The sequence below is a fragment of the Microcebus murinus genome, chromosome 15 (assembly GCF_040939455.1).
Source record: "Microcebus murinus isolate Inina chromosome 15, M.murinus_Inina_mat1.0, whole genome shotgun sequence".
Classification (NCBI taxonomy): domain Eukaryota; kingdom Metazoa; phylum Chordata; class Mammalia; order Primates; family Cheirogaleidae; genus Microcebus; species Microcebus murinus.
The window spans coordinates 38,244,584-38,264,588 of NC_134118.1; the positions used below are offsets into that span (position 1 = coordinate 38,244,584).

Here is a 20,005-nt window from a genome sequence, read left to right on the forward strand (position 1 = left end):
GGAGAATCCTTTTTGTCTTTCTGAGAGCATAGGTTATGGTGCAGAGAATGTTAAAAGAAGAAATATAAACTGTTCTTATGTAGTATCTGAAATCAGTATTTTTTATATTCAACCTATATAGAACAAACGCAAAGTAGTCTTTAAATTTTGTGTATGTGTATATGTATATTTACAGTCATGCACTGCATAATGACATTTTGATCAACAATGCACTGCATATGTGACAGTGGTCCCAGGGATTATAGGAAAGCTGAAAAATTCTTGTCACCTAGTAATGTTGTATCTGTGGGTACCATCATAGCACAACACATTACTCATGTGTTTGTGGTGATGCTGTTATAAACAAACCCACTGTGCTGCCAGTCATATAAAAGTCTAGCACATACAATTATGTATAGTACATAATACTTGATAATGATATTAAATGACTATGTTATTGGTTTATATATTTATAAATGTATATATTATACATTTTATTGTTATTATAGAGTTATATTCTTTCTATTTACCAAACAATAGTAAACTGTAAAAGAGCCTCAGGCAAATCTTTCAGGAAGTATTCCAGAAGAAGGCATTGTTGTCATAGGGATGACAGCTCCATGCATGTTATTGCCCCTGAAGACCTTTCAGTGGGACAAGATGTGGATGTGAAAGACAGTGATATGGATGATCTTGACCCTGTGTAGGCCTAGGCTAATGTGTGTGTTTGTGTCTTAGGTTTTCACAAAAAAAGTTTAAATGGTAAAAAAGTAAATGAAAAATTTTAAAAATAGAAAAAAGTTTATAGAATCAGAATATAAAGAAAGAAAATATTTTTGTACAGTTGTATAATGTGTTTGTGTTTTAAGCTAAATGTTACAAGAGTGAAAAAGTTGGCTGGGCGCAGTGGCTAACACCTGTAATCCTAGCACTCTGGGATGCTGAGGCGGGTGGATCCTTTGAGCTCAGGAGTTCGAGACCAACCTGAGCAAGAGTGAGACCCTGTCTCTACTAAAAATAGAAAGAAATTAATTGGCCAACTAAAAATATATATAGGAAAAATTAGCTGGGCATGGTGGTGCATGCCTGTAGTTCCAGCTACTTGGGAGGCTGAGGCAGCAGGATTGCTTGAGCCCAGGAGTTTGAGGTTGCTGTGAGCTAGGCTGACGCTATGGCACTCTAGCCGGGGCAACAGAGTGAGACTCTGTCTCAAAAAAAAAAAAAGAGTAAAAAAGTGATAAAAAAGATCAAAAGTTTATAAAGTAGAAAAGTTATAATAAGCTAAGGTTAACCTGTTATTGAAGAAAGAAAAATATTTTAAAAATAAATTTAATGTGGCCTAAGTGTACAGGGTTCATAAAACCTGTAGTAGTGTACAGTAATGTCCTAGACCTACACATTCACTCAGCAATCACTCTCTGACTCATGCAGAGCAACTTTCAATCCTGCAAGCTCCATTCATGGTAAATGGCCTATACCAGGTGTCCTCAAACTTTTAAAACAGGGGGCCAGTTCACTGGCCCTCAGACCATTGGAGAGTGCTCACTGTGGGCCCAGGACGAGTCAGCTGCTAAACAGGACAGGCAGCGGTGGCAAACATACCCGGCAGACCTGATAAATGTCCTAGGTGGGCGGTATGTGGCCTGTGGTCTGTAGTTTGAGGACATCTGGCCTATACCTAATTCATGGTAAATGCTACATTACTCATTTTTTATCTTTTATACTGTATTTTTACTGTACCCTTTCTATGTTTAGATACACAAATACTTACCATTGTGTTACAACTGCCTGCAGTACTCAGGACAGTAACATGCTATACAGGTTTGTAGCCTAGGAGAAATGGGCCATACCACGTAATCTAGGTGTGTAATAGGCTGTATGATCTAGGTTTTTGTAAGTACACTCTATGATGTTCATACAACGATGAAATCACTTAATGATACAACATAGGAAGACCCCATCTCTTTAAATAAATGAAGAAATTAGTTGAGTGTGGCAGTGCACACCTATAGTCCCAGCTACTTGAGAGCCTGAAGGCAGGAGGATCACTTGAGCCCAAGGGCTTCCAGGCCTCAGTGAGCTGTGATCGTGCCACTGCACTTCAGCCTTTGCAACAGAGTGAGATTTTGTCTCTAAAATAAATAGCTAGCTAGCTAGATAACAAGCATTACTTAATTTTATGAGAGGGAAAAGAAAAATTTAAAGTTATAAGTTGGTTCTTATAATTTTCTCCTTTCATTTTAGTGTTTCATACTTGTCTTTTATTTCTTTGTGTGAATTCTCTTCATTTATTAAAAGACTTTTCTTTTTCATGAGGTTTATACAAAGTAATTTATTTGAAACTGCTTTTCTCTTTTTTTGGAATTTTAAATCCTGATACCTAGTTTTAAAATAAAGTGGACAACTTATGCTTTAAGGCTCATCAAATCATTAGTTAATAAAGTTTATGATAGAACTGAGGCCATTCAGTAAGTAGGTAAACAATTTCTGGCATCTATCTAAAACTTCTGCTGGAATTATTGGAACCAAATTTTCTTTCTCTAAAAATATTCATTCTAAAGCTTTTAAAATATTGTCTTGCATACAGTATGAAGTGGTGCTTACTTTAGCCTTTTTTGTATCACAAATTTATAACATGGTTCTTGATAAAGAACTGGTGTGTAAAGAACTAATGTTGCAGAATTGGATAGCTTTTGTAGAGTTACATCAGGATACATGCAGCTGCTATAAAAAGCCAAAGAAACTCAATTGCAATTTTATTGTCTAGTTTGATAGATTTCCTGCCACCTTTGTAGCAGAGAAGCTGTTTGTCACTGTATGCATCTCCTCCAACATCTGAACTAGGTTTTATAAGCAGTAATAGGCTCTTATAGTGTAACTGCATAATGTTGGTTACTTTGGTCTCAGGGTTTCAAATGTGTACCTAGTAACCTTTGTAATTTCATTGTCTTATTTTTTGTCTAGGTTTTCATTTTTCCTTTTTTGGCTTCAAATTGAACACTATTTTGAGTATTCAATATTGTTTTCTATTATATGTTAAAATGCTTCTACTCTTTAATTAAAATTTAAATTGAGGCATTTAAACCATTCTGAATTATGAGAATTGTCCAAAAGCATTCTGTTTCTAAATAAATAAAATTAAAACCTCAGTTACTGTATTTTGTCTAGAACATATTGCCATAAGGTAGAATGGCTTTATGACTTAAAATAATAAATAAGTTAATCATACTTGAGTTAAAAATATAACATAAATTCCCCCAAACGATGAATTTGGGTAAAGTACTTAATTATCTCAGATTCTTTGAAATATCTGAAGATTTTACTTACTGTTAACAATCTGATGAAATATCTTAAAGTATAAATTTCAGTCACTTTAAGAAGAAAGTACCATTTAGATTGGGTAAAAAGCATGTGGAAATCAATTGCTTTTTTAGAATTCTCTAGGTAGTTTTTAAAAAGTATTTTTAAAAATCATGATATAAACTGGCATATGTTAAAGAGTGTGTGTGTCTGTATGGTGGCTATATGATAAGATTAAAAGCCACCTATTTTAAGAAATTTCACAATTTACAAAATTTTCTATTTCATGGATTGTTAGCATTTTATACTTAACTGCTAAAGTATTTTTTTTTTTTTTAATTTTTAAAAGTGATGGGGTATTGCTGTGTTGCCCAGACTGGAGTGTAGTGGCTAGCTATTCACGGGTGTGATTATAGGTTACTGCAGCCTCAAACTTCTGGGCTCTAGTGATCCTCCTGCCTCATCCTCCTGGGACTACAGGTGTGTGCCACCATGCCCAGCTTAAATTATTCTTAGCTTTAAAATTTTTAAATCAAATAGCATTTATTATTTTTTTTTAAAAATTTAAAATCATAAGTATTCATTGCAGGAAATCTGGAACCCAGCAGATACTCATAAACATAAAAACCAAAAAAATCACCTGTTATTGAAACACCTATGTATAACTTAATATTAACATTTTGGTATAAGACCTTTCAGTCTTCTGTACATAAATATACATATACATATTTTATTTTATAAAATATGGTCATATTTATACCATTTTATAATCTTATTTGATATATGAATTTTAATGGCTATATATTTCATATATAAAATACATCATATTAGGGAGGAAATAAAGTTAAGAGCAAAAGCTTTAGCTTTGATATAACATTTGAATGATATAAGACCATTTATGATTCTAGGAAGGAGTGATTGTGTATATTATTCAAGTTTACTTTTTGTATTCTGGCATTCTCTAAAAGTTTATTTGGAAAAATCTGTTGATTTATATTAATGTATTGCATATATACCAGACTATAACTCTTCTTTATCATTGAGCAGTGATGAACCTGCTTATATATACACAACTCTTATTTTGTAGGATAAATTTCTATAAGTGAAATTTCCAGAAGGAGTCTGAACACATTTTAAAAAGTTTTAGTAGACATTGCTAAATGACTCTCCAAAATATATTCTAGATTTGTGTGAGACCATTTGTCTAGACTGGTCTTAAGAAATTAAAATAATCAAGATGAATTGTTTTTTAAACAAAGAAAAGATTAGTAAGTTATTTACTGATAATTCTTTTATGTTATTGTTCTTCCTATCTTTATCTCTAAAATGGGGATAGTACTACCAATCTTTTAGACTTGCTATTAAATGTGTCATTACTGCTTGATGCCTAAAACAGAATACAGTAAGAATTCAGTATATCTCACCTATTGCTATAAATATTTAAAGAAAAATATCCAGAATTGCCTACCCAAATGAGCTTAACTTAGTTTATTTTTAGTTTTTTTGTTATTATTTATTTTAGCTTACCTTATGCTTATTTTTAAGCACATTGTAAAACTGGGGAACAATTATTGACTACTTATAAATTCTGGTACTTTAAGGAAGTTGGAGGACAGAATATTTTTTTTTCAATAAATTTCTTTTAAATAAGTTTTAGAATGCTTACATGTGTAGTATGATATCTATAGAGATTAAGAAAATAAGTGGTTAGAAGGTTCTATTTAAATTATATCCTCACTTTGTATTAATAAGGAAATGTTGCTCAAAAATCATCTTATAAAAGAAGAAAGTCTGTTTTTGTATTTACTCTGGTTGCTTACTAAAAAAAAGATGAACTTCAGAGCAAAAGCTGTAATTTTGATGTTATAGGGGAGGAAGAAATATTTTCCTTCTATCCATCTTAGGTTCATTGGCTGGGCCCCTGTAAATTAGACTGAAAAAAGATTAATAAGACAAAACAAACCAAATTATTTGATGTAACTTTTAAGTGACAGGGGAGTCTTCATAGGGGAAATGAAGACCTAAAGACATTTTTATACTAGTATTTTTATACTAGGTTAGATGAAGAGTGGGAAGTCATGGAAAAATGTAATAGGACAAAGGGGTATGAGCTCAAGAGTAGTAAACTGTGGCAATCTTAGCAAGTCCTGTTCATTCTGATTCCTCTAGCTGTCCCGTCTTCAAAAGTAAGGTTATTTCTTTTCTACAGGTATAGGGAGGGCACCTCTCACAGGAGGATCTTATAACCTACTTCTGGGGAGAAGGGCAGGGAAGGTCAGAAAGTCCTTCCTGCACTTGCCATTTCTCAAATTCTCTAGCTTAAAATATTTAATATGCTAAAGCACTTTATTTTGGGGTAATGGTATTCTGGACTTTGTCAACTACAAACAAACAAACAAACAAACAAACAAACAAACAAACAAACAAACAAAACCATTGAACTTTGTGGCCAGAAAACAAATGCAGTACCATAATTTTTGGCAAATGACATATTTGGAAAAACTATTTAGAACCAAATAAAGATAACTTTCTTAATATACAAAGTGCTCTTAGAAATTGATAGGAAAAGGCAATACAGTAGAAAAATGTTCAAAGGACACGACTAAACAACCCATAGAAAACTAAGTAAAAAGTACATTTGATATATAAAAAGATGTTTGAACTTATTCATTATAAAGGATCTGCAATTTATACTGAAATATTTCACCAAGATATATTAAGTAAAAAAAGTGAAGAATGGGGTGTATAGTGGGTATATATGAATAAAATAAGTGGGAATATAATTTACATTTGTGTGTATATTTAAAAAAAAACCTTGGAAGAATACAAAAGAAATTAATAACTGGTTGCCTGATTGTTGGCAGCACTTTTGCAGGTGAAGATGAGTGGTAGTCGGGAGACTTTACACTATATACTGTTTTATATTTGCATCATTGAATATACCTATTCAAAAAGTTTTTTTTTTTTTTTTTTGAGACAGAGTCTCACTTTGTTGCCCAGGCTAGAGTGAGTGCCATGGCGTCAGCCTGGCTCACAGCAACCTCAATCTCCGGGACTCAGCGATCCTACTGCCTCAGCCTCCCGAGTAGCTGGGACTACAGGCATGCACCACCATGCCCGGCTAATTTTTTGTATATATATTTTTAGTTGGTCAATTAATTTATTTCTATTTTTGGTAGAGATGGGGTCTCGCTCAGGCTGGTTTTGAACTCCTGACCTTGAGCAATCCGCCCGCCTCGGCCTCCCAAAGTGCTAGGATTATAGGCGTGAGCCACCACGCCTGGCAAAAAGTTTTTTTTAAGTTCATTGCATGCATGACTATATACTTCTTATTGTTCATATCACTTATTTTTCTTATGGGATTGTTTCTTTTTGCTATTTAACTTATAATGTTGTTTTCATAATTAATTCTCTTAGGTAGTTTTCTTGGGATAGCATAGCCTTTTACTTGATCTTCTCCAGTCATGCTCTATTAGAGCAACATTTGGGTTTGATCCAGACTATTTAGATTTATAAACAAGGTGCTTTGCATAAAATAGATAAATAAATATTTATAATCTGATTTTACGTTGTATGTGTTACCCTATGATGTTGTTTCAAGGTATTGCATCAGAATCTATAAAAGGTCTCATGAAGGTGGTGGTAATCATTTTGATCTATGCTCATTGATACTGCATATGGGAAGATTCAGCTGTTTTTAAAGATATATCTTATTTATCAACTGTGGAAAAGGTTGCTAACCTAAAAATTAAAAGTTAGCCTGTCATATTTAGCTGGTATTTTCATAGGAAAATAACATACAAAGAAAAAAATACATTTGCTTATAAACAAAGTTGCTAAACAGTGCTTAATGTTTTAAAAAAATCTAAATTTTTATAAACAGTTTAATATATGGATAAAAAGCTAATATTAATCTCTTCATCTTTTATCTCCTAATTAGTAAATTTGAGTGCCAATGAAGTTGAAAGTAATGGCAAAAGAAATGTAATAGCCATTACCTCATAAGTATCTCTAACTGGCAGTTTATAAAAGTGCTTTCCAAACATTACAAGCAGTTATAGATTAGCTATCAAATGATTGTGAAGATTAATGACTAGTTGTTAGCTGGGTAATTTAGAACAATATCTGGCAATTAATTGGGAATTATCAGTTTTAAAGTTACAAATATCTTAAGGAAAACACTATCCGAAAAGATAACAATGATACTTGTTCAATTGCCATTTAGCTTTTAGACTCTTGGAATAAATTAAAGAGAAATTAAAAAACCAACCAACTTCGGGATTTTGAAAGCATTTCAAATTCTGAAGGTAAATATTTTCCAACCTCTATGGTTTTATACTCAATCTGACTATTAATCAGGTATGATGCTAGAATAAATATATTTTCAGGTATTTGAGGTCTCAAAAAATTTAGTTTTTATGCAGTCTTTCTCAAGAAGGCACTGGAGGATGTACTGCACAGGAGAGAATAAAACAAAGATGTGAGATGTAGGAAACAGGAGAGACAGCATAGAATAAAGATGAAGGGTCATCCCAGGATGGCAGCTTTGTAATAGACAGATTAGTCTATCTGGGTTAGAGCAGTTTGACTCAAGGGACAGATTGGATGGGGGGTTGGGGGTGATGTCATTGAAATACCAACCACTTTTGTAACATTTTTTTAAACCTGAGGACACCTTACTCACACGAGGAAGGCCTGTATTCTTATGAGTACTTGGTTTATCTTGACTGTGTGCTGATGAAGTTCCTGCAGTCCCATATACTCTTTAGAGTATAAGCTGTAGGAAGGCAGGCATCACACAGTGCCTGGCATACTGTAGATGTTCAGTAAATTTTTGTTGAACAATATGAAGAATGAGTCAATTAAAATACCCTATTGTGTCAGAAGGAAATTTTTGCATTGTATACTGCATTTATACTTTCGTTTGCCATTTATCCATATATACTCCTGTGATTCAATAAAGCATATGGTACGGATTTTTTGTGCATTAAAAAAGTCAGCTTTTCTTTTGTTATCCTCTTACATTCTCTCATATGAGGGCTCAGTAAAGATTTATTGAATAAATGTTCTATCTACTATATATATCATAATGTAGGTTATAGGAACAAGCAATTTTAATTAATAAAATATAGTTATACTTTTCCTTTCTGGATGAGTTGTACTTTTTCTGTTTTTTTTTTTTTAGGGGGGGGTTAGGGTACCACCATTAAAACACCAGTGGAAGTCATACAATGGTGGCTATAAGGTAATAATCCTTGAAGAGGTAAAAAAAATTATAAATCCCGTGACATTAACAATTATAGTATTCTTTTTAAATTTTTCCTCTATTCAATTTTTTTCCATTTACATGGGTAAAAGACAAAAGCATGATATGGGAATGTTCACAGTGCCAAGTATATAGTAGTCACTTACATACAGGTGGAATGAATGGATGCATGGGTGGATTAACTGACACTTTCAGAATATTTGGGACCAGTTCGAACTTTAAAAATTATGGTTGACCTTTGAGGAAGGGTGGGTTTTTTCCCATTGCTAAAAGAATTTGTATTCCTTAGCTTAGTAAGATAAGGGTTTTGTAGCTTAATTGTTATATGGAGAGCTGCTAAAATAGTGAGCATAACTGATATTTAAAATGAAATCTCTCCTAAGGACAAATCATAGAGAAATGGGTTTTCATTGCAGTTGAAACAATGTACTATCCAGTGCATAAAGCACTTCCCAATGGTACACACTTAGTTCCTGGTACAAGTTATAGAGGCCAGTAGGATAGTATAATATATTCTTTGCCTATACATCTTAAGAATAGGCTAAATAATTATGTTCTTGTTTTGGCTTCCTGCTATGCTAACTGTTAGCATTAAAATTGGCTATATAGTTTTTATGAATATTTAGATTTTTGTGATTAACTCATATTTAATTTGTAATTCTATCAAAATAAGGATGTAGGAAAATTAAACTTTATTATATATACTATGTATTTGAAAATTGTTGAAAATATTTATATTTTGTAATTTATAATTCTGTGTTAAATTCTTACGCATATTTTAACTGCTTGTACATTTTTTTTTTCTAGGTCACTTTTGAAATACACAAAGAAAACCTTGCCAATATATTTAGGGAGCAGCAGGGAAAACTTGTTGAAGAAATAGGACTCTGTTCTTCAAGTCCAGTTCAAGCAGTCTCTGACATTGGCAGGGATGTTAATGTTTCAGTAGGGTCTCAGCAGTCAGATACAGAGGATTCTTCTGTCTTTCCTCATTTCACTAGAAATAGTGATGGAAACTCAAGTGTTGAGAAGACAAGTTCAGTAGAATGTGCATCCAGCATTGAACTGCAAACTCATAATACATCTGATGAAGAAGTGAAAACTGAGCAAGAAAATCAGGAGTTACTGCATGAAGTCACTTTGGAAGAAACATTGACAGATGAGACAATGAATGCAGGTGACTTACAAGTATCTTCAGACATAATAGAAGCTGTGACTGTTTCCTCTGATTCTTTTAAAACAACTGGCAAAGATACAGTTTCCATCAGTGAGGTAACTGCTTCCATAAGTTCCCCTTCGGAAGAGGATGCTTTAGAGGTGCCAGAATTCTTGGATAAATCTATAGTGGAGGAAGAGGAAGATGAGGATTATGTGGAACTGAAAGTAGAAAGTAGTCCCACTGAAGAAGCCAGTCTACCCACACAGCTCCAAGATAATAGTTTATCTCCACCTGCATCTGAAGCCAGTGAAAGACTGGAAATGTTTAACAATGATAACAAATTAACATTTCAAGGGGAAGAACCTGTTACTAAAAAGCAAACCGATACTGAAACTCAAGACTCTAAAGATTCTGGAATCCTGGCTATGACAGCATCAGCATCTTTAGCTACCTCACCAGAAACTACTGTTTCCGAAACAGTTGTTCAATCAGATACTGGTCAGATGCTGGAAGAAGGAAAGAAAACAACTAACCTTGCTGGAGAAACCAAATTAATTAATGATTGTCATGCTAATACCTTCGAGGCTTCTGCTACTTCTGAGCAAAAGATTGCCAAGTTGGATGTTTCTAGTGTTGCTACCGATACTGAGAGATTGGAATTGAAGGCCAGTACAAACATGGAAGCACCTCAGCCTCATCGACCTGTGCTTGAGGTAATTATATATATTGTCTTCTTGAAGAGTATTTGCACTGAGTTAAAATAGAGCAAATGTATATATTTGCATTTTATTTTATTTTGGATTGGGTTCATATCCTATTTGCAATTATATAAATGTAATAAATGTAAAGATTTTACATCAGATGATTAGCACAGTGTTTGGCAGTTAGTGTGAGCATTAAATGGCATATATATTTTTTTTATTATTTCTCCTACAGCATTACTAAAAGTTACCACTTTCAAGTTTCAGGATTGGTATTATTTTATTTTATAAAGCAAATATTGAAAACACCTGCATGTTACCTTTTATTTGATTAACCTGGCCATAGTACATTAGTTTTCCAAGAAAATCTAGGGGTACCTACCTGCCAGTGTATAACTTTAATTACAAAATGTTATGGTTTAAAATTGTACCATAAGGGCTGTAAGAGAGAGTAGCCTTTATGAGATCTAGAGGCACAGCCTTCTCCTCTATCAGTATCTCAGTGTGACTCATGAGACATGGGTTAGTAGCATGTTGTCATTTTCCACTTTATTCAGTTCTTATTCTCTCTCTCCCTTTTTTTTCTTGGCTTATTTTTCATTATATTGCCTTTATTTTTGTTTGTTCTTTATTGTAGCCAATTTATAATCCAGTTATTGCCTGGATTATAAATACTGCCTTTCTTTTATACTAAGATTCAAACCTTAGAAGTGCTGCTTCATTTTTTGTTATGTAGTGGTAATACTTACCTGGTTCCAAGCTGATTAATGTTGTGGTAGTTTAGCATTTTGGTAACTTTGTTTAAATGTACTAAAATATTAATGTTACTACTCATTGATAATTTTTCTCTGATTTTGTTATTTAGCGTCTTAAAATGTGATTATTAGATGAATTACATAGAAGCTTTTCTAATGCTTTCCTTTGAGTTGAACTTATTTTATTACTTTTAAATTTTCCATATTAGATGTCAAGGCAACAGGAGCACCCAGGGCAAGAAATAGCACCAGAGGCAGTTAATGGACAAAGGAGGGATTCCAGATCTACTATGTTTCGTATTCCTGAGTTCAGGTGGTCTCAGATGCATCAACGTTTGCTCACTGATCTATTATTTTCCATAGAAACAGATATACAGATGTGGAGAAGGTTTGTTCATTTGTTTATTTTAGAAGATATGTATAAACCTAGTCTTTGTATTCAAATAAGTTTATGTAAATATTTTGTAATTGATTTCAGACATTTGGTTAAAAAGTAAAATTTAAATTATTCTATGGTAGAGTTTTACTGTATTAACTTTAAGTCTTCATTATAAGAATGGAATCCCTGTCTGGATTATAAAACCTGAAAACCAGAGATTTCTCTCATGTAAAAAAATTTGCTGAAGATTTCTTGTAGCATATTTTATAGCATGGAATTCACCAGAAGGTAGGTCTATACATGGGTTTATTACTAGGTGTGCTAAAATATAATTGGATAAGTGTAACATTATCCATGTCTCCCATGTGTTTTTAAGCATTAAAAAATCTGTATATTTTAGATTATCCTTCATTGTATGGTTTATGATTTTAAAAGTACCTAATTTATTTTTATTTGTATATGACTCTTCCGTTCAGAAGCATTTTATGGCATTACCTAAGAAAATGTTAGTAGAAAATTCATTTTCAATAGCACATTTACCATCGTTTACCTCCTAGTTTTTTGCCTCATGACTTCTCAGTTTTGTTCCCAGTAAAGGATAATTTTCTTCAACTTTTTATATCAAGTGTAAAATGCATAGTATGTGTTTCAGCACTGAAGGAGGCCATGGATAGTAACTGCTGATATGGAATGGTCTATTTCTTCTCAGGAAGTATACACTCCCCATATGCCTCCTGCATCATTATCTTTCTTCAGTTTTCAAGATGAAACAAAAGCACCTTCTTATCCTCCCTCCCCTCAAGTAGGCAAACTGTGATTTCCTTTCTTTAGCTTTATCAGTAAACATCATTTATCTTTGGACAGCCATTCAACAAAGACAGTTATGGACTTCGTGAATAGCAGTGATAATGTCATCTTTGTACACAACACAATTCATCTCATCTCTCAAGTGATGGACAATATGGTCATGGCTTGTGGGGGTATACTGCCATTGCTTTCAGCTGCTACATCGGCTACAGTAAGGACTTAATTACTATATAAAATTGGTGTGAAAACATGAGTGTTATGCATCCTTTTGACTAAAACTTGAATGTTGTGGTTACTATGCATCATAGGTGCTGTATATCAGAAGCAACAAGATCTTTTACAATTACCTGAAAGGACCTTAGAATCTGTTCCAGGAATGAAAGGACTAAAAAAATGTTGATTCTGTAGGGATGAGTCAGCTAGTGAAGAATATGGTTGACAGTGTTTCACCTGTATGTTACCATTGACCTTTTTTTTTTTTTTTTTATGAAATAAGGAAATCACCGCTGTTGTACTAGATTTCTGAAAGCCAGACCTCTTACAAAGTTTAGAAATTTGGGGAATATCTGGTAAAATTAAATTTTTCTCAGAATATAGATGTAAATGTCAAACTATTTCTTACAGCATGAACTGGAGAATATTGAACCTACTCAAGGCCTTTCAATAGAAGCCTCTGTGACATTTTTGCAGAGGCTAATTAGCCTTGTGGATGTGCTTATATTTGCAAGTTCTCTTGGCTTTACTGAAATTGAAGCTGAAAAAAATATGTCATCTGGAGGAATTTTGCGGCAATGTCTCCGACTGGGTGAGCTGTTAAAACCCAATAAAATAGGAGTTTAAAAGTTGTCAGTAATTCAGAGATTAAATTGAAAATTATCTTTCTTCTGTTGGTGAGAAAATATGTGCTAGCCAGTTTCTCATATGGCTTCTTTTTAATGTATTGTGCATACTAGTAGTTGCCAAGTTGGATAGGGAGAGAAGGACATACTTTGAAAAATCTATTATACTAAGGTGATTCTGGTCAGCAAGCCCCGCCTCTACCAACCTATTTTTGCTCTAAAGTAGTACTTTTGAAATTTTAAGGTGATTCATAAACATGAATCACTTGAGGATCTTGTTAAAATGCAGATTAGATTATATAGGTCTGGGATTAGGCCTAAAATTGTCTACCAAGGCCCAGGTAATGTTGATGCTGTTCCTCTTATAAACACACTTGAATAACAAGATTCTAAATTAGCATCATTCAAGTACTGTCTTTATTCGAATAAGCTGTGATACTTTGTTAAAGTAGTTAATAAAAACCATTAAATCTCTGTTCTTTTCCTAGAAGAGCAGAATCTCCTGTAAAAGTAAAAATATGTGAAATGACCTTTTAGTGTTAACTGGACTTCCTTAGGGAAGCAAAAAATTTTTTTCTTTGCACAAGGTTCCCTGTACGTAGTTCTAAATTACATGCAGGGAATTTATTAAATGATTTGCTTATTAAATGAAGGGAAGATGGTGAGAAGAGGGGACCCAAGAAATGGAAGCAAACCATTAGGAACCATGCCATAGGAAGACAGATCAAAAGTGAAGCACCTATGAAAATACAACTTCAGAAATAGAAAATCGAATTAGTTAATTAAATATTTTTCTATGTTTAGGAAGAATATCTGTTACATAAACTAATATATACCTTTTTGTATGTAGATTTTTTGTATATAGACTTTTTGATATTATTTTTATTCAAAATGCTAGTTAAAGTACTTTTAGACCCAGGATGCTCTAAAGAACTTGTTATAGCTATTTATAGACAGTTGTTTTAAAATTTTAAGAAAGATTCAAATTGGTGAGCATAACAAAAGCTATCATTTATTACTACTGTCATTTGTCATTGCTGATTTTCAGAGTGAGTCAGTAATCATTTTGTTCTTTTTATTCATGAGGAAATTGGAGATCAGAGAAATTAAGAAATTTACCTGTAGCTAAAAAGCTGTGATAGGTGAAGTTGGAATTTGAATACTATAATTTGTCTAACCAGTGCTACTCTTTCTGTTGTAGTATACCTCTTTAAACTTTCTATTAGTTATATAATTAAAATATTTAGAACTTACTGCTTTTGTATATGTTATTTTCAAAATTTTTTCCCTTTCCTAGGAGTACATTTCTAGAATTAAAAATTACAAGGCTGTACCAGAAATGCTTCACTTTACTCAAGAGTCATTAGATTTTGAAGCTAGGGAAATTCTCTGTTTTCCTTATTTTCATAGCTGTATAAGAGAATTAAGAGATAATTCAAGATACCCCAGAATCCTCTGTTCTTTTTTGTTTTCTTTTTCTTTTTTGAGACGGAGTTTTGCTCTGTTGCCCAGGCTGGTCTCAAATTTTTGGCCTTAAGACGTCCTCCTGCCTTGACTTCCCAAAATGCTGAGATTACAGGCATGAGCCATCACACCTAGCCTAAACTGTTCTTATATTAATATATACAAATGAGACTTGGAAAGTGTCCAAGATCACTTCATAGAGTGTGGTAGTCTAGGTGAACAATCCAAATGTCTAACCTCTGGTCTCCACATTCCTGGTGTTTTCAGAGGTTGGGGGTTAGAAAGTAGGATGGTAACAATAAGAGTAATGTGTATTTTTGAGACTGATTGACACTAGTAAATGTGATGTGGTTTAAATTTTGTAATGCAGACATGAATTTGATTTTATGCAACCTGTGACACAAGTGGTACAAAAAGTTATATTTTCCTGGCCCCAATACCAAATTTGACAAAGTTGTATTCTATATTCTCTCTCGTTCCCCTGTCCCTTCTTTCCTTTCTTCCCACTTAATTGTTGCTCTCTTTTGATTCCTTTCTGAACACTTTCCTTTCTAAATTCTTACCTCTGTTAGCCAGATGATAGGCTGGAAATACTTAAAATCCCCACTTAAGTTTGCTATTTTGTTTTTTTTTTTTTAGACAGAGTCTCGCTTTGTTGCCTAGGCTAGAGTGAGTGCCGTGGCATCAGCCTAGCTCACAGCAACCTCAAACTCCTGGGCTCGAGCAATCCTTCTGCCTCAGCCTCCCAAGTGGCTGGGACTACAGGCATGCGCCACCATGCCCGGCTAATTTTTTCTATATATATTATTTGGCCAATTAATTTCTTTCTATTTATAGTAGAGACGGGGTCTTGCTCTTGCTCAGGCTGGTTTCGAACTCCTGACCTCGAGCAATCCGCCCACCTCGGCCTCCCAGAGAGCTAGGATTACAGGCGTGAGCCACCGCGCCCGGCCTGCTATTTTGTTTTTTATTTGCTCTCTTATCGTTGTTCAATTCAAATACTTTGGGTGCTACAGCTTTGATTGGGAATTGAGATGATTACCTGGTATCAAACAATTCATGGACAAGTGTACATGACCTAAGTTGTCTTTAAAATAACCCAACTGCCTGATTGTGGGAGCTTTAGAGAGGCAATTTTTGGACTGTATATTAATCAGTATATATATTTAACTGTATATTTTCTTTTCTGCCCCTACTTTCTAAGCAGTTTTAATGAAAGCCAGTAAATGCTAGATCTATAAAACTTCCTGTAAATGCTATACCTCCATCAGTCTAAATTAATACCATGCTCTAATGATACAATATAAGAAAAACATGAAGGTTTCCAGTTTAACTAATTTGCTTTAATGAAGAGAATAGAAGATTTTTATCCTAGACTAGTTCATGGCAATGCGATTTGCTCTTTTTTCTTCTACTGTTCTTTTAATTCTTTTCTTCTCTATATTTTTCTTAATAAAAGATTGCCCCAGCTACCTTAAGTGAGATCTAAGAAATAGTAGCCTCCTGTTTAGATTCCTGAACCAGTTCTCTTCAAGGAGACCCTAATATATAGACCACTAGGCTATAATGCCTCCCGAGGTCTTAACCAGGCTATAACAGGGAAGCTAACAATGTCAGACAACAAATAGGTGATAAAATCTAGGGACATTTTAGGAATTTGCCAAAGGTAATATATTTTGAATATCTTATGTAAATCATATTGTGAAAATGATTTATATGTGTTCCATAATCTTAAATGTTATTTTCTTTTCTTTCCCAATCTTTTCCTTACATTATAGTATGTGCAGTAGCAGTAAGGAATTGCTTAGAGTGTCAACAGCACGCACAACTGAAAACTAGGGGAGATAAAGGCTTGAAAACAGTGCAAAGCCTTATTCCCTTGGGGAAATCTGCAGCAAAGGTAAGTAGACAGTATAATTATATTTTTAAAAAGCGTACTCTTATTTTACAATTAAGATCTTAAATTACTTGTTCATTTTGACATAAAGTTAAATAAATCTGACAGAGATCCTAAAATAGTTATTTTAGTCTGTGGATGTAACATTCAAATATTTGTGTTTAAATATCCAGTAAAGATTTGTTTATACTTAATCTTGTCTACTTTTCCAAATGTTTACTTTTCTTGTTTCTGTGATACCTTTTCCTTCAAATATGTCGATTTTTCCTGCATGACTCTGTTTTCCACCCATTCCCCCCCAAAAGTTGATATACATGCAGGAACAGAGTGGGAAGAGAAATGTTACAGCTCTGCTTTTCTGTTTCTTGGAATACTGTGTTTATGTTTTATTTAAAAATTTGTGTAATGTGTGTTTGTGTTACATACACATATATGTATATACATTTTTTTTTTATCTTAAATAGAGTCCAGTGGACATTGTGATGGGTAGTATATCTCCAGTAAGAGATCTTGATCGGCTTCTACAAGACATGGATATTAATCGACTTAGGGCTGTTGTTTTCAGAGACATAGTAAGTCACAGTATTTCTTTCACATGCTATCTTAGTTGGTGCATATTTCCTCTTAGGCCCAAGTGTTGATAGTAAAAACTCTTTGTGATATAAAATAGTCCAATAGTGAAGGGAGTCCTAGAAACCATTTCTTTTGACAATGATTTTAGAATCTTTGAATATTATGAAGGATTATCTATGTAATGGAAGCTAATAGAACAGAGTAATGATACCAAGAAGAATAATGTATTATTACATAGTGAGTATGTGAGTGGTTTATATTAACATATACTCATTAAGTACAACAGGTTCTTGAGCTATGTACCTTTGTAATTACCATTTTATAGATGAATAATCTGAGGCACATAAAGCTTGAGTAATTTGTCCAGGCTAATGTTGCTAGTAAATGATAAGAGTCAGGATTCAAACCCAGCAGTCTCAAAACTCCAGAGTCCATGCCCTGAATGTAATGAAATGTTCAACTTCTGAATGGCATATTATTTTACTGAATGTTGGATATTTTTTCCCTCAAAGGTGTACTAATATGATAAGAAGGTGCACAATGAAATGTTGCCCTCAGTGTGGTGTTTTTAATTTTTTAAAGATGAAAAAGTTTTGTTTTAGCTGATTTTGATATAGAATATCACAGATTTTCATGTAGAATTTTAAAGTCATATGGAAAGTATAAGATGAAAATAAAATCATCTGAAATTCCACTCACCAGCATTTGGAGTATTGTCATTAATAAATATTTGTTGAATACTTACTGTACATTTAGTATTCTATGCTCTAAATATAAAATATGTATTCATTATAAACTTTATAATCTCAATTTTTATTTTTTTTATTTTTTACTTTTTTTGAGACAGAGCCTTGCTTTGTTGCCCAGGCTAGAGTGAGTGCCATGTCATCAGCCTAGCTCACAGCAACCTCAAACTCCTGGGCTCAAGCAATCCTGCTGCCTCAGCCTCCCGAGTAGCTGGGACTACAGGCATGAGCCACCATGCCCGGCTAATTTTTTTTTTCTATATATATTAGTTGGCCAATTAATTTCTTTCTGTTTATAGTAGAGATGGGGTCTCGCTCTTGCTCAGGCTGGATTCAAACTCCTGACCTCGAGCAATCCGCCCACCTTGGCCTCCCAGAGTGCTAGGATTACAGCGTGAGCCACTGCGCCTGGCTATAACCTCAATTTTTATTTGTCCCTCTTCTTTCTCTAGTAGTTTAGTGCTTTCTTGAGTTCTTGACTGGGTTTTTGTATATGTATAAAATTTGGAGTACTATCACTACTTAATAGTTATTGAATACTTATTGTGTGTTAAGCATCATACTGGATGCTCTATATGTATTGCTACATTTAATTCTCACAGTAATCCTGTGAGATATGAGGAAGATAGTAATATTTGGTTATTGTGCTTAAGATCATATAATTAGTAAGAGGTGGAAGTGAGTTCAGGACCTAGGCAATTTGATTCTTCAATTTTTTTTTTTTTGAGACAGGACTGTACTCTATTGCCTGGGGCTAGAGTGCAGTGGTGTCATCATAGCTCATGCAACCTCAAACTCCTGGGCTCAAGGGACCCTTTTGCCTCAGCCTCTGGAGTAGTTGGGAACTGCAGATGCATGTCACCACATCTGGCTAATTTTTCTATTTTTTGTAGAGACAAGGTTTTGCTTGTGCTCAGGCTATGATTTTTGAAATTTTGATTTGAAAACACATGGCTATACTGCTTCCCTATATCTCACTTCTTTAATACTGGTTATTCCTTTAATTAAGAAACCATCAACTTTTTTTCCATGGAACCCTTTGACTGTGGTCCATTTTGGGACCAAATGTTGCTGCTTTCTTCTCTCCTCATTTTCTGTCGTTGGGCACATTCTGAGTCTATTGTCCCATAACTTTGGAATTCTTAGAATGGCCTTAAAAATCTAGAATACATGATATTACTCTTGCTTTCAAAATTCTCTCCTTTCCATAGCGCTTAAAATGAAATCCAAACTCCTCACACTGCCTCTGTGTGATTTGGCTTTTGCAGAACTTCCTAACTAGTTATTATATCACAATACCTGGAAACAGAATCAGAATATCTGCTTTGTTTACCATATGATTACTGAAAGTAATAGATGATTTTGAATATTTTATAATTATAAAAGTTATATATTCACGTTATAGGAGTTTTAGAAAAAAGAAAAGACTCTATTCTCCTAATTACCTCCCTGAGTTTAGCCTCTTCTAGCATAAGGAACCCTTGATGAAAAAGACCTAAGATTGGAGGTTAAAAGAAATGATTACCCTGAGGTTAAGAGCTAAGGTTTTTAATCACTCTAATTTGAGTTCAGATTTGCTTTTTTACAAGCTTTCTACCCTTAGGTAAGTTACTTCTCTAAGCTTTATCTTGTTCAAATTTGCTATGAATATATATAAAGTATATAGCACAGTGTATGACTTAAATAAGTATTCAATGAATGACAGCTATAATTGGAAACAACCCTATTTCAGGAGTTAGGATATAGATATAAAGATTTATGGAATATTTTTGATTTGTAGTATACATTTATATAATGTATACAGGTATACATTATAAATTTCATATAGTATAATAGTTAATAAGCATTAAATATATTAATGGGCTTTAGATAGGCATAAATAGTTCATAACAGGTTAAGAAGTTAAGACCAAATAAATTATTTGGCTATATTTTTAATACTAATATCCTTAGCAGCAGTTACAATACATGGTAGAATTGTGTGACACACATGGACATGTCTAGAGAAAAGAGATGGTTAATAAAAAAGGAAAAAGTATACATTTATCTTTTCCTATTAAACTAAGAAGTTGTTACACATGAACCTACAAATACCATAGATTTTGTCAGGTTGCAAATATGTCTGAGAATTGCATTAAGTG

General features: G+C 33.5%; 1 protein-coding gene across 10 annotated transcripts in view; it reads left to right on the top strand.

Annotated features, from left to right (window-relative positions):
* Positions 1 to 20,005, top strand: part of LRBA (LPS responsive beige-like anchor protein) — a 635,991-nt gene that overhangs the window by 146,273 nt on the left and 469,713 nt on the right. For 9 of the 10 annotated variants that reach the window (XM_076010592.1, XM_076010588.1, XM_076010587.1 and 6 more), the window contains exons 23-28: positions 9,353 to 10,417; positions 11,370 to 11,548; positions 12,404 to 12,557; positions 12,971 to 13,151; positions 16,428 to 16,549; positions 17,011 to 17,118. In XM_076010592.1, coding sequence (XP_075866707.1) covers positions 9,353 to 10,417; positions 11,370 to 11,548; positions 12,404 to 12,557; positions 12,971 to 13,151; positions 16,428 to 16,549; positions 17,011 to 17,118 — 1,809 coding nt within the window. Of the gene's footprint in view, positions 1 to 8,468; positions 8,525 to 9,352; positions 10,418 to 11,369; positions 11,549 to 12,403; positions 12,558 to 12,970; positions 13,152 to 16,427; positions 16,550 to 17,010; positions 17,119 to 20,005 lie in introns of those variants that run through there. The other variant, XM_012783726.2, reaches the window with a different exon arrangement.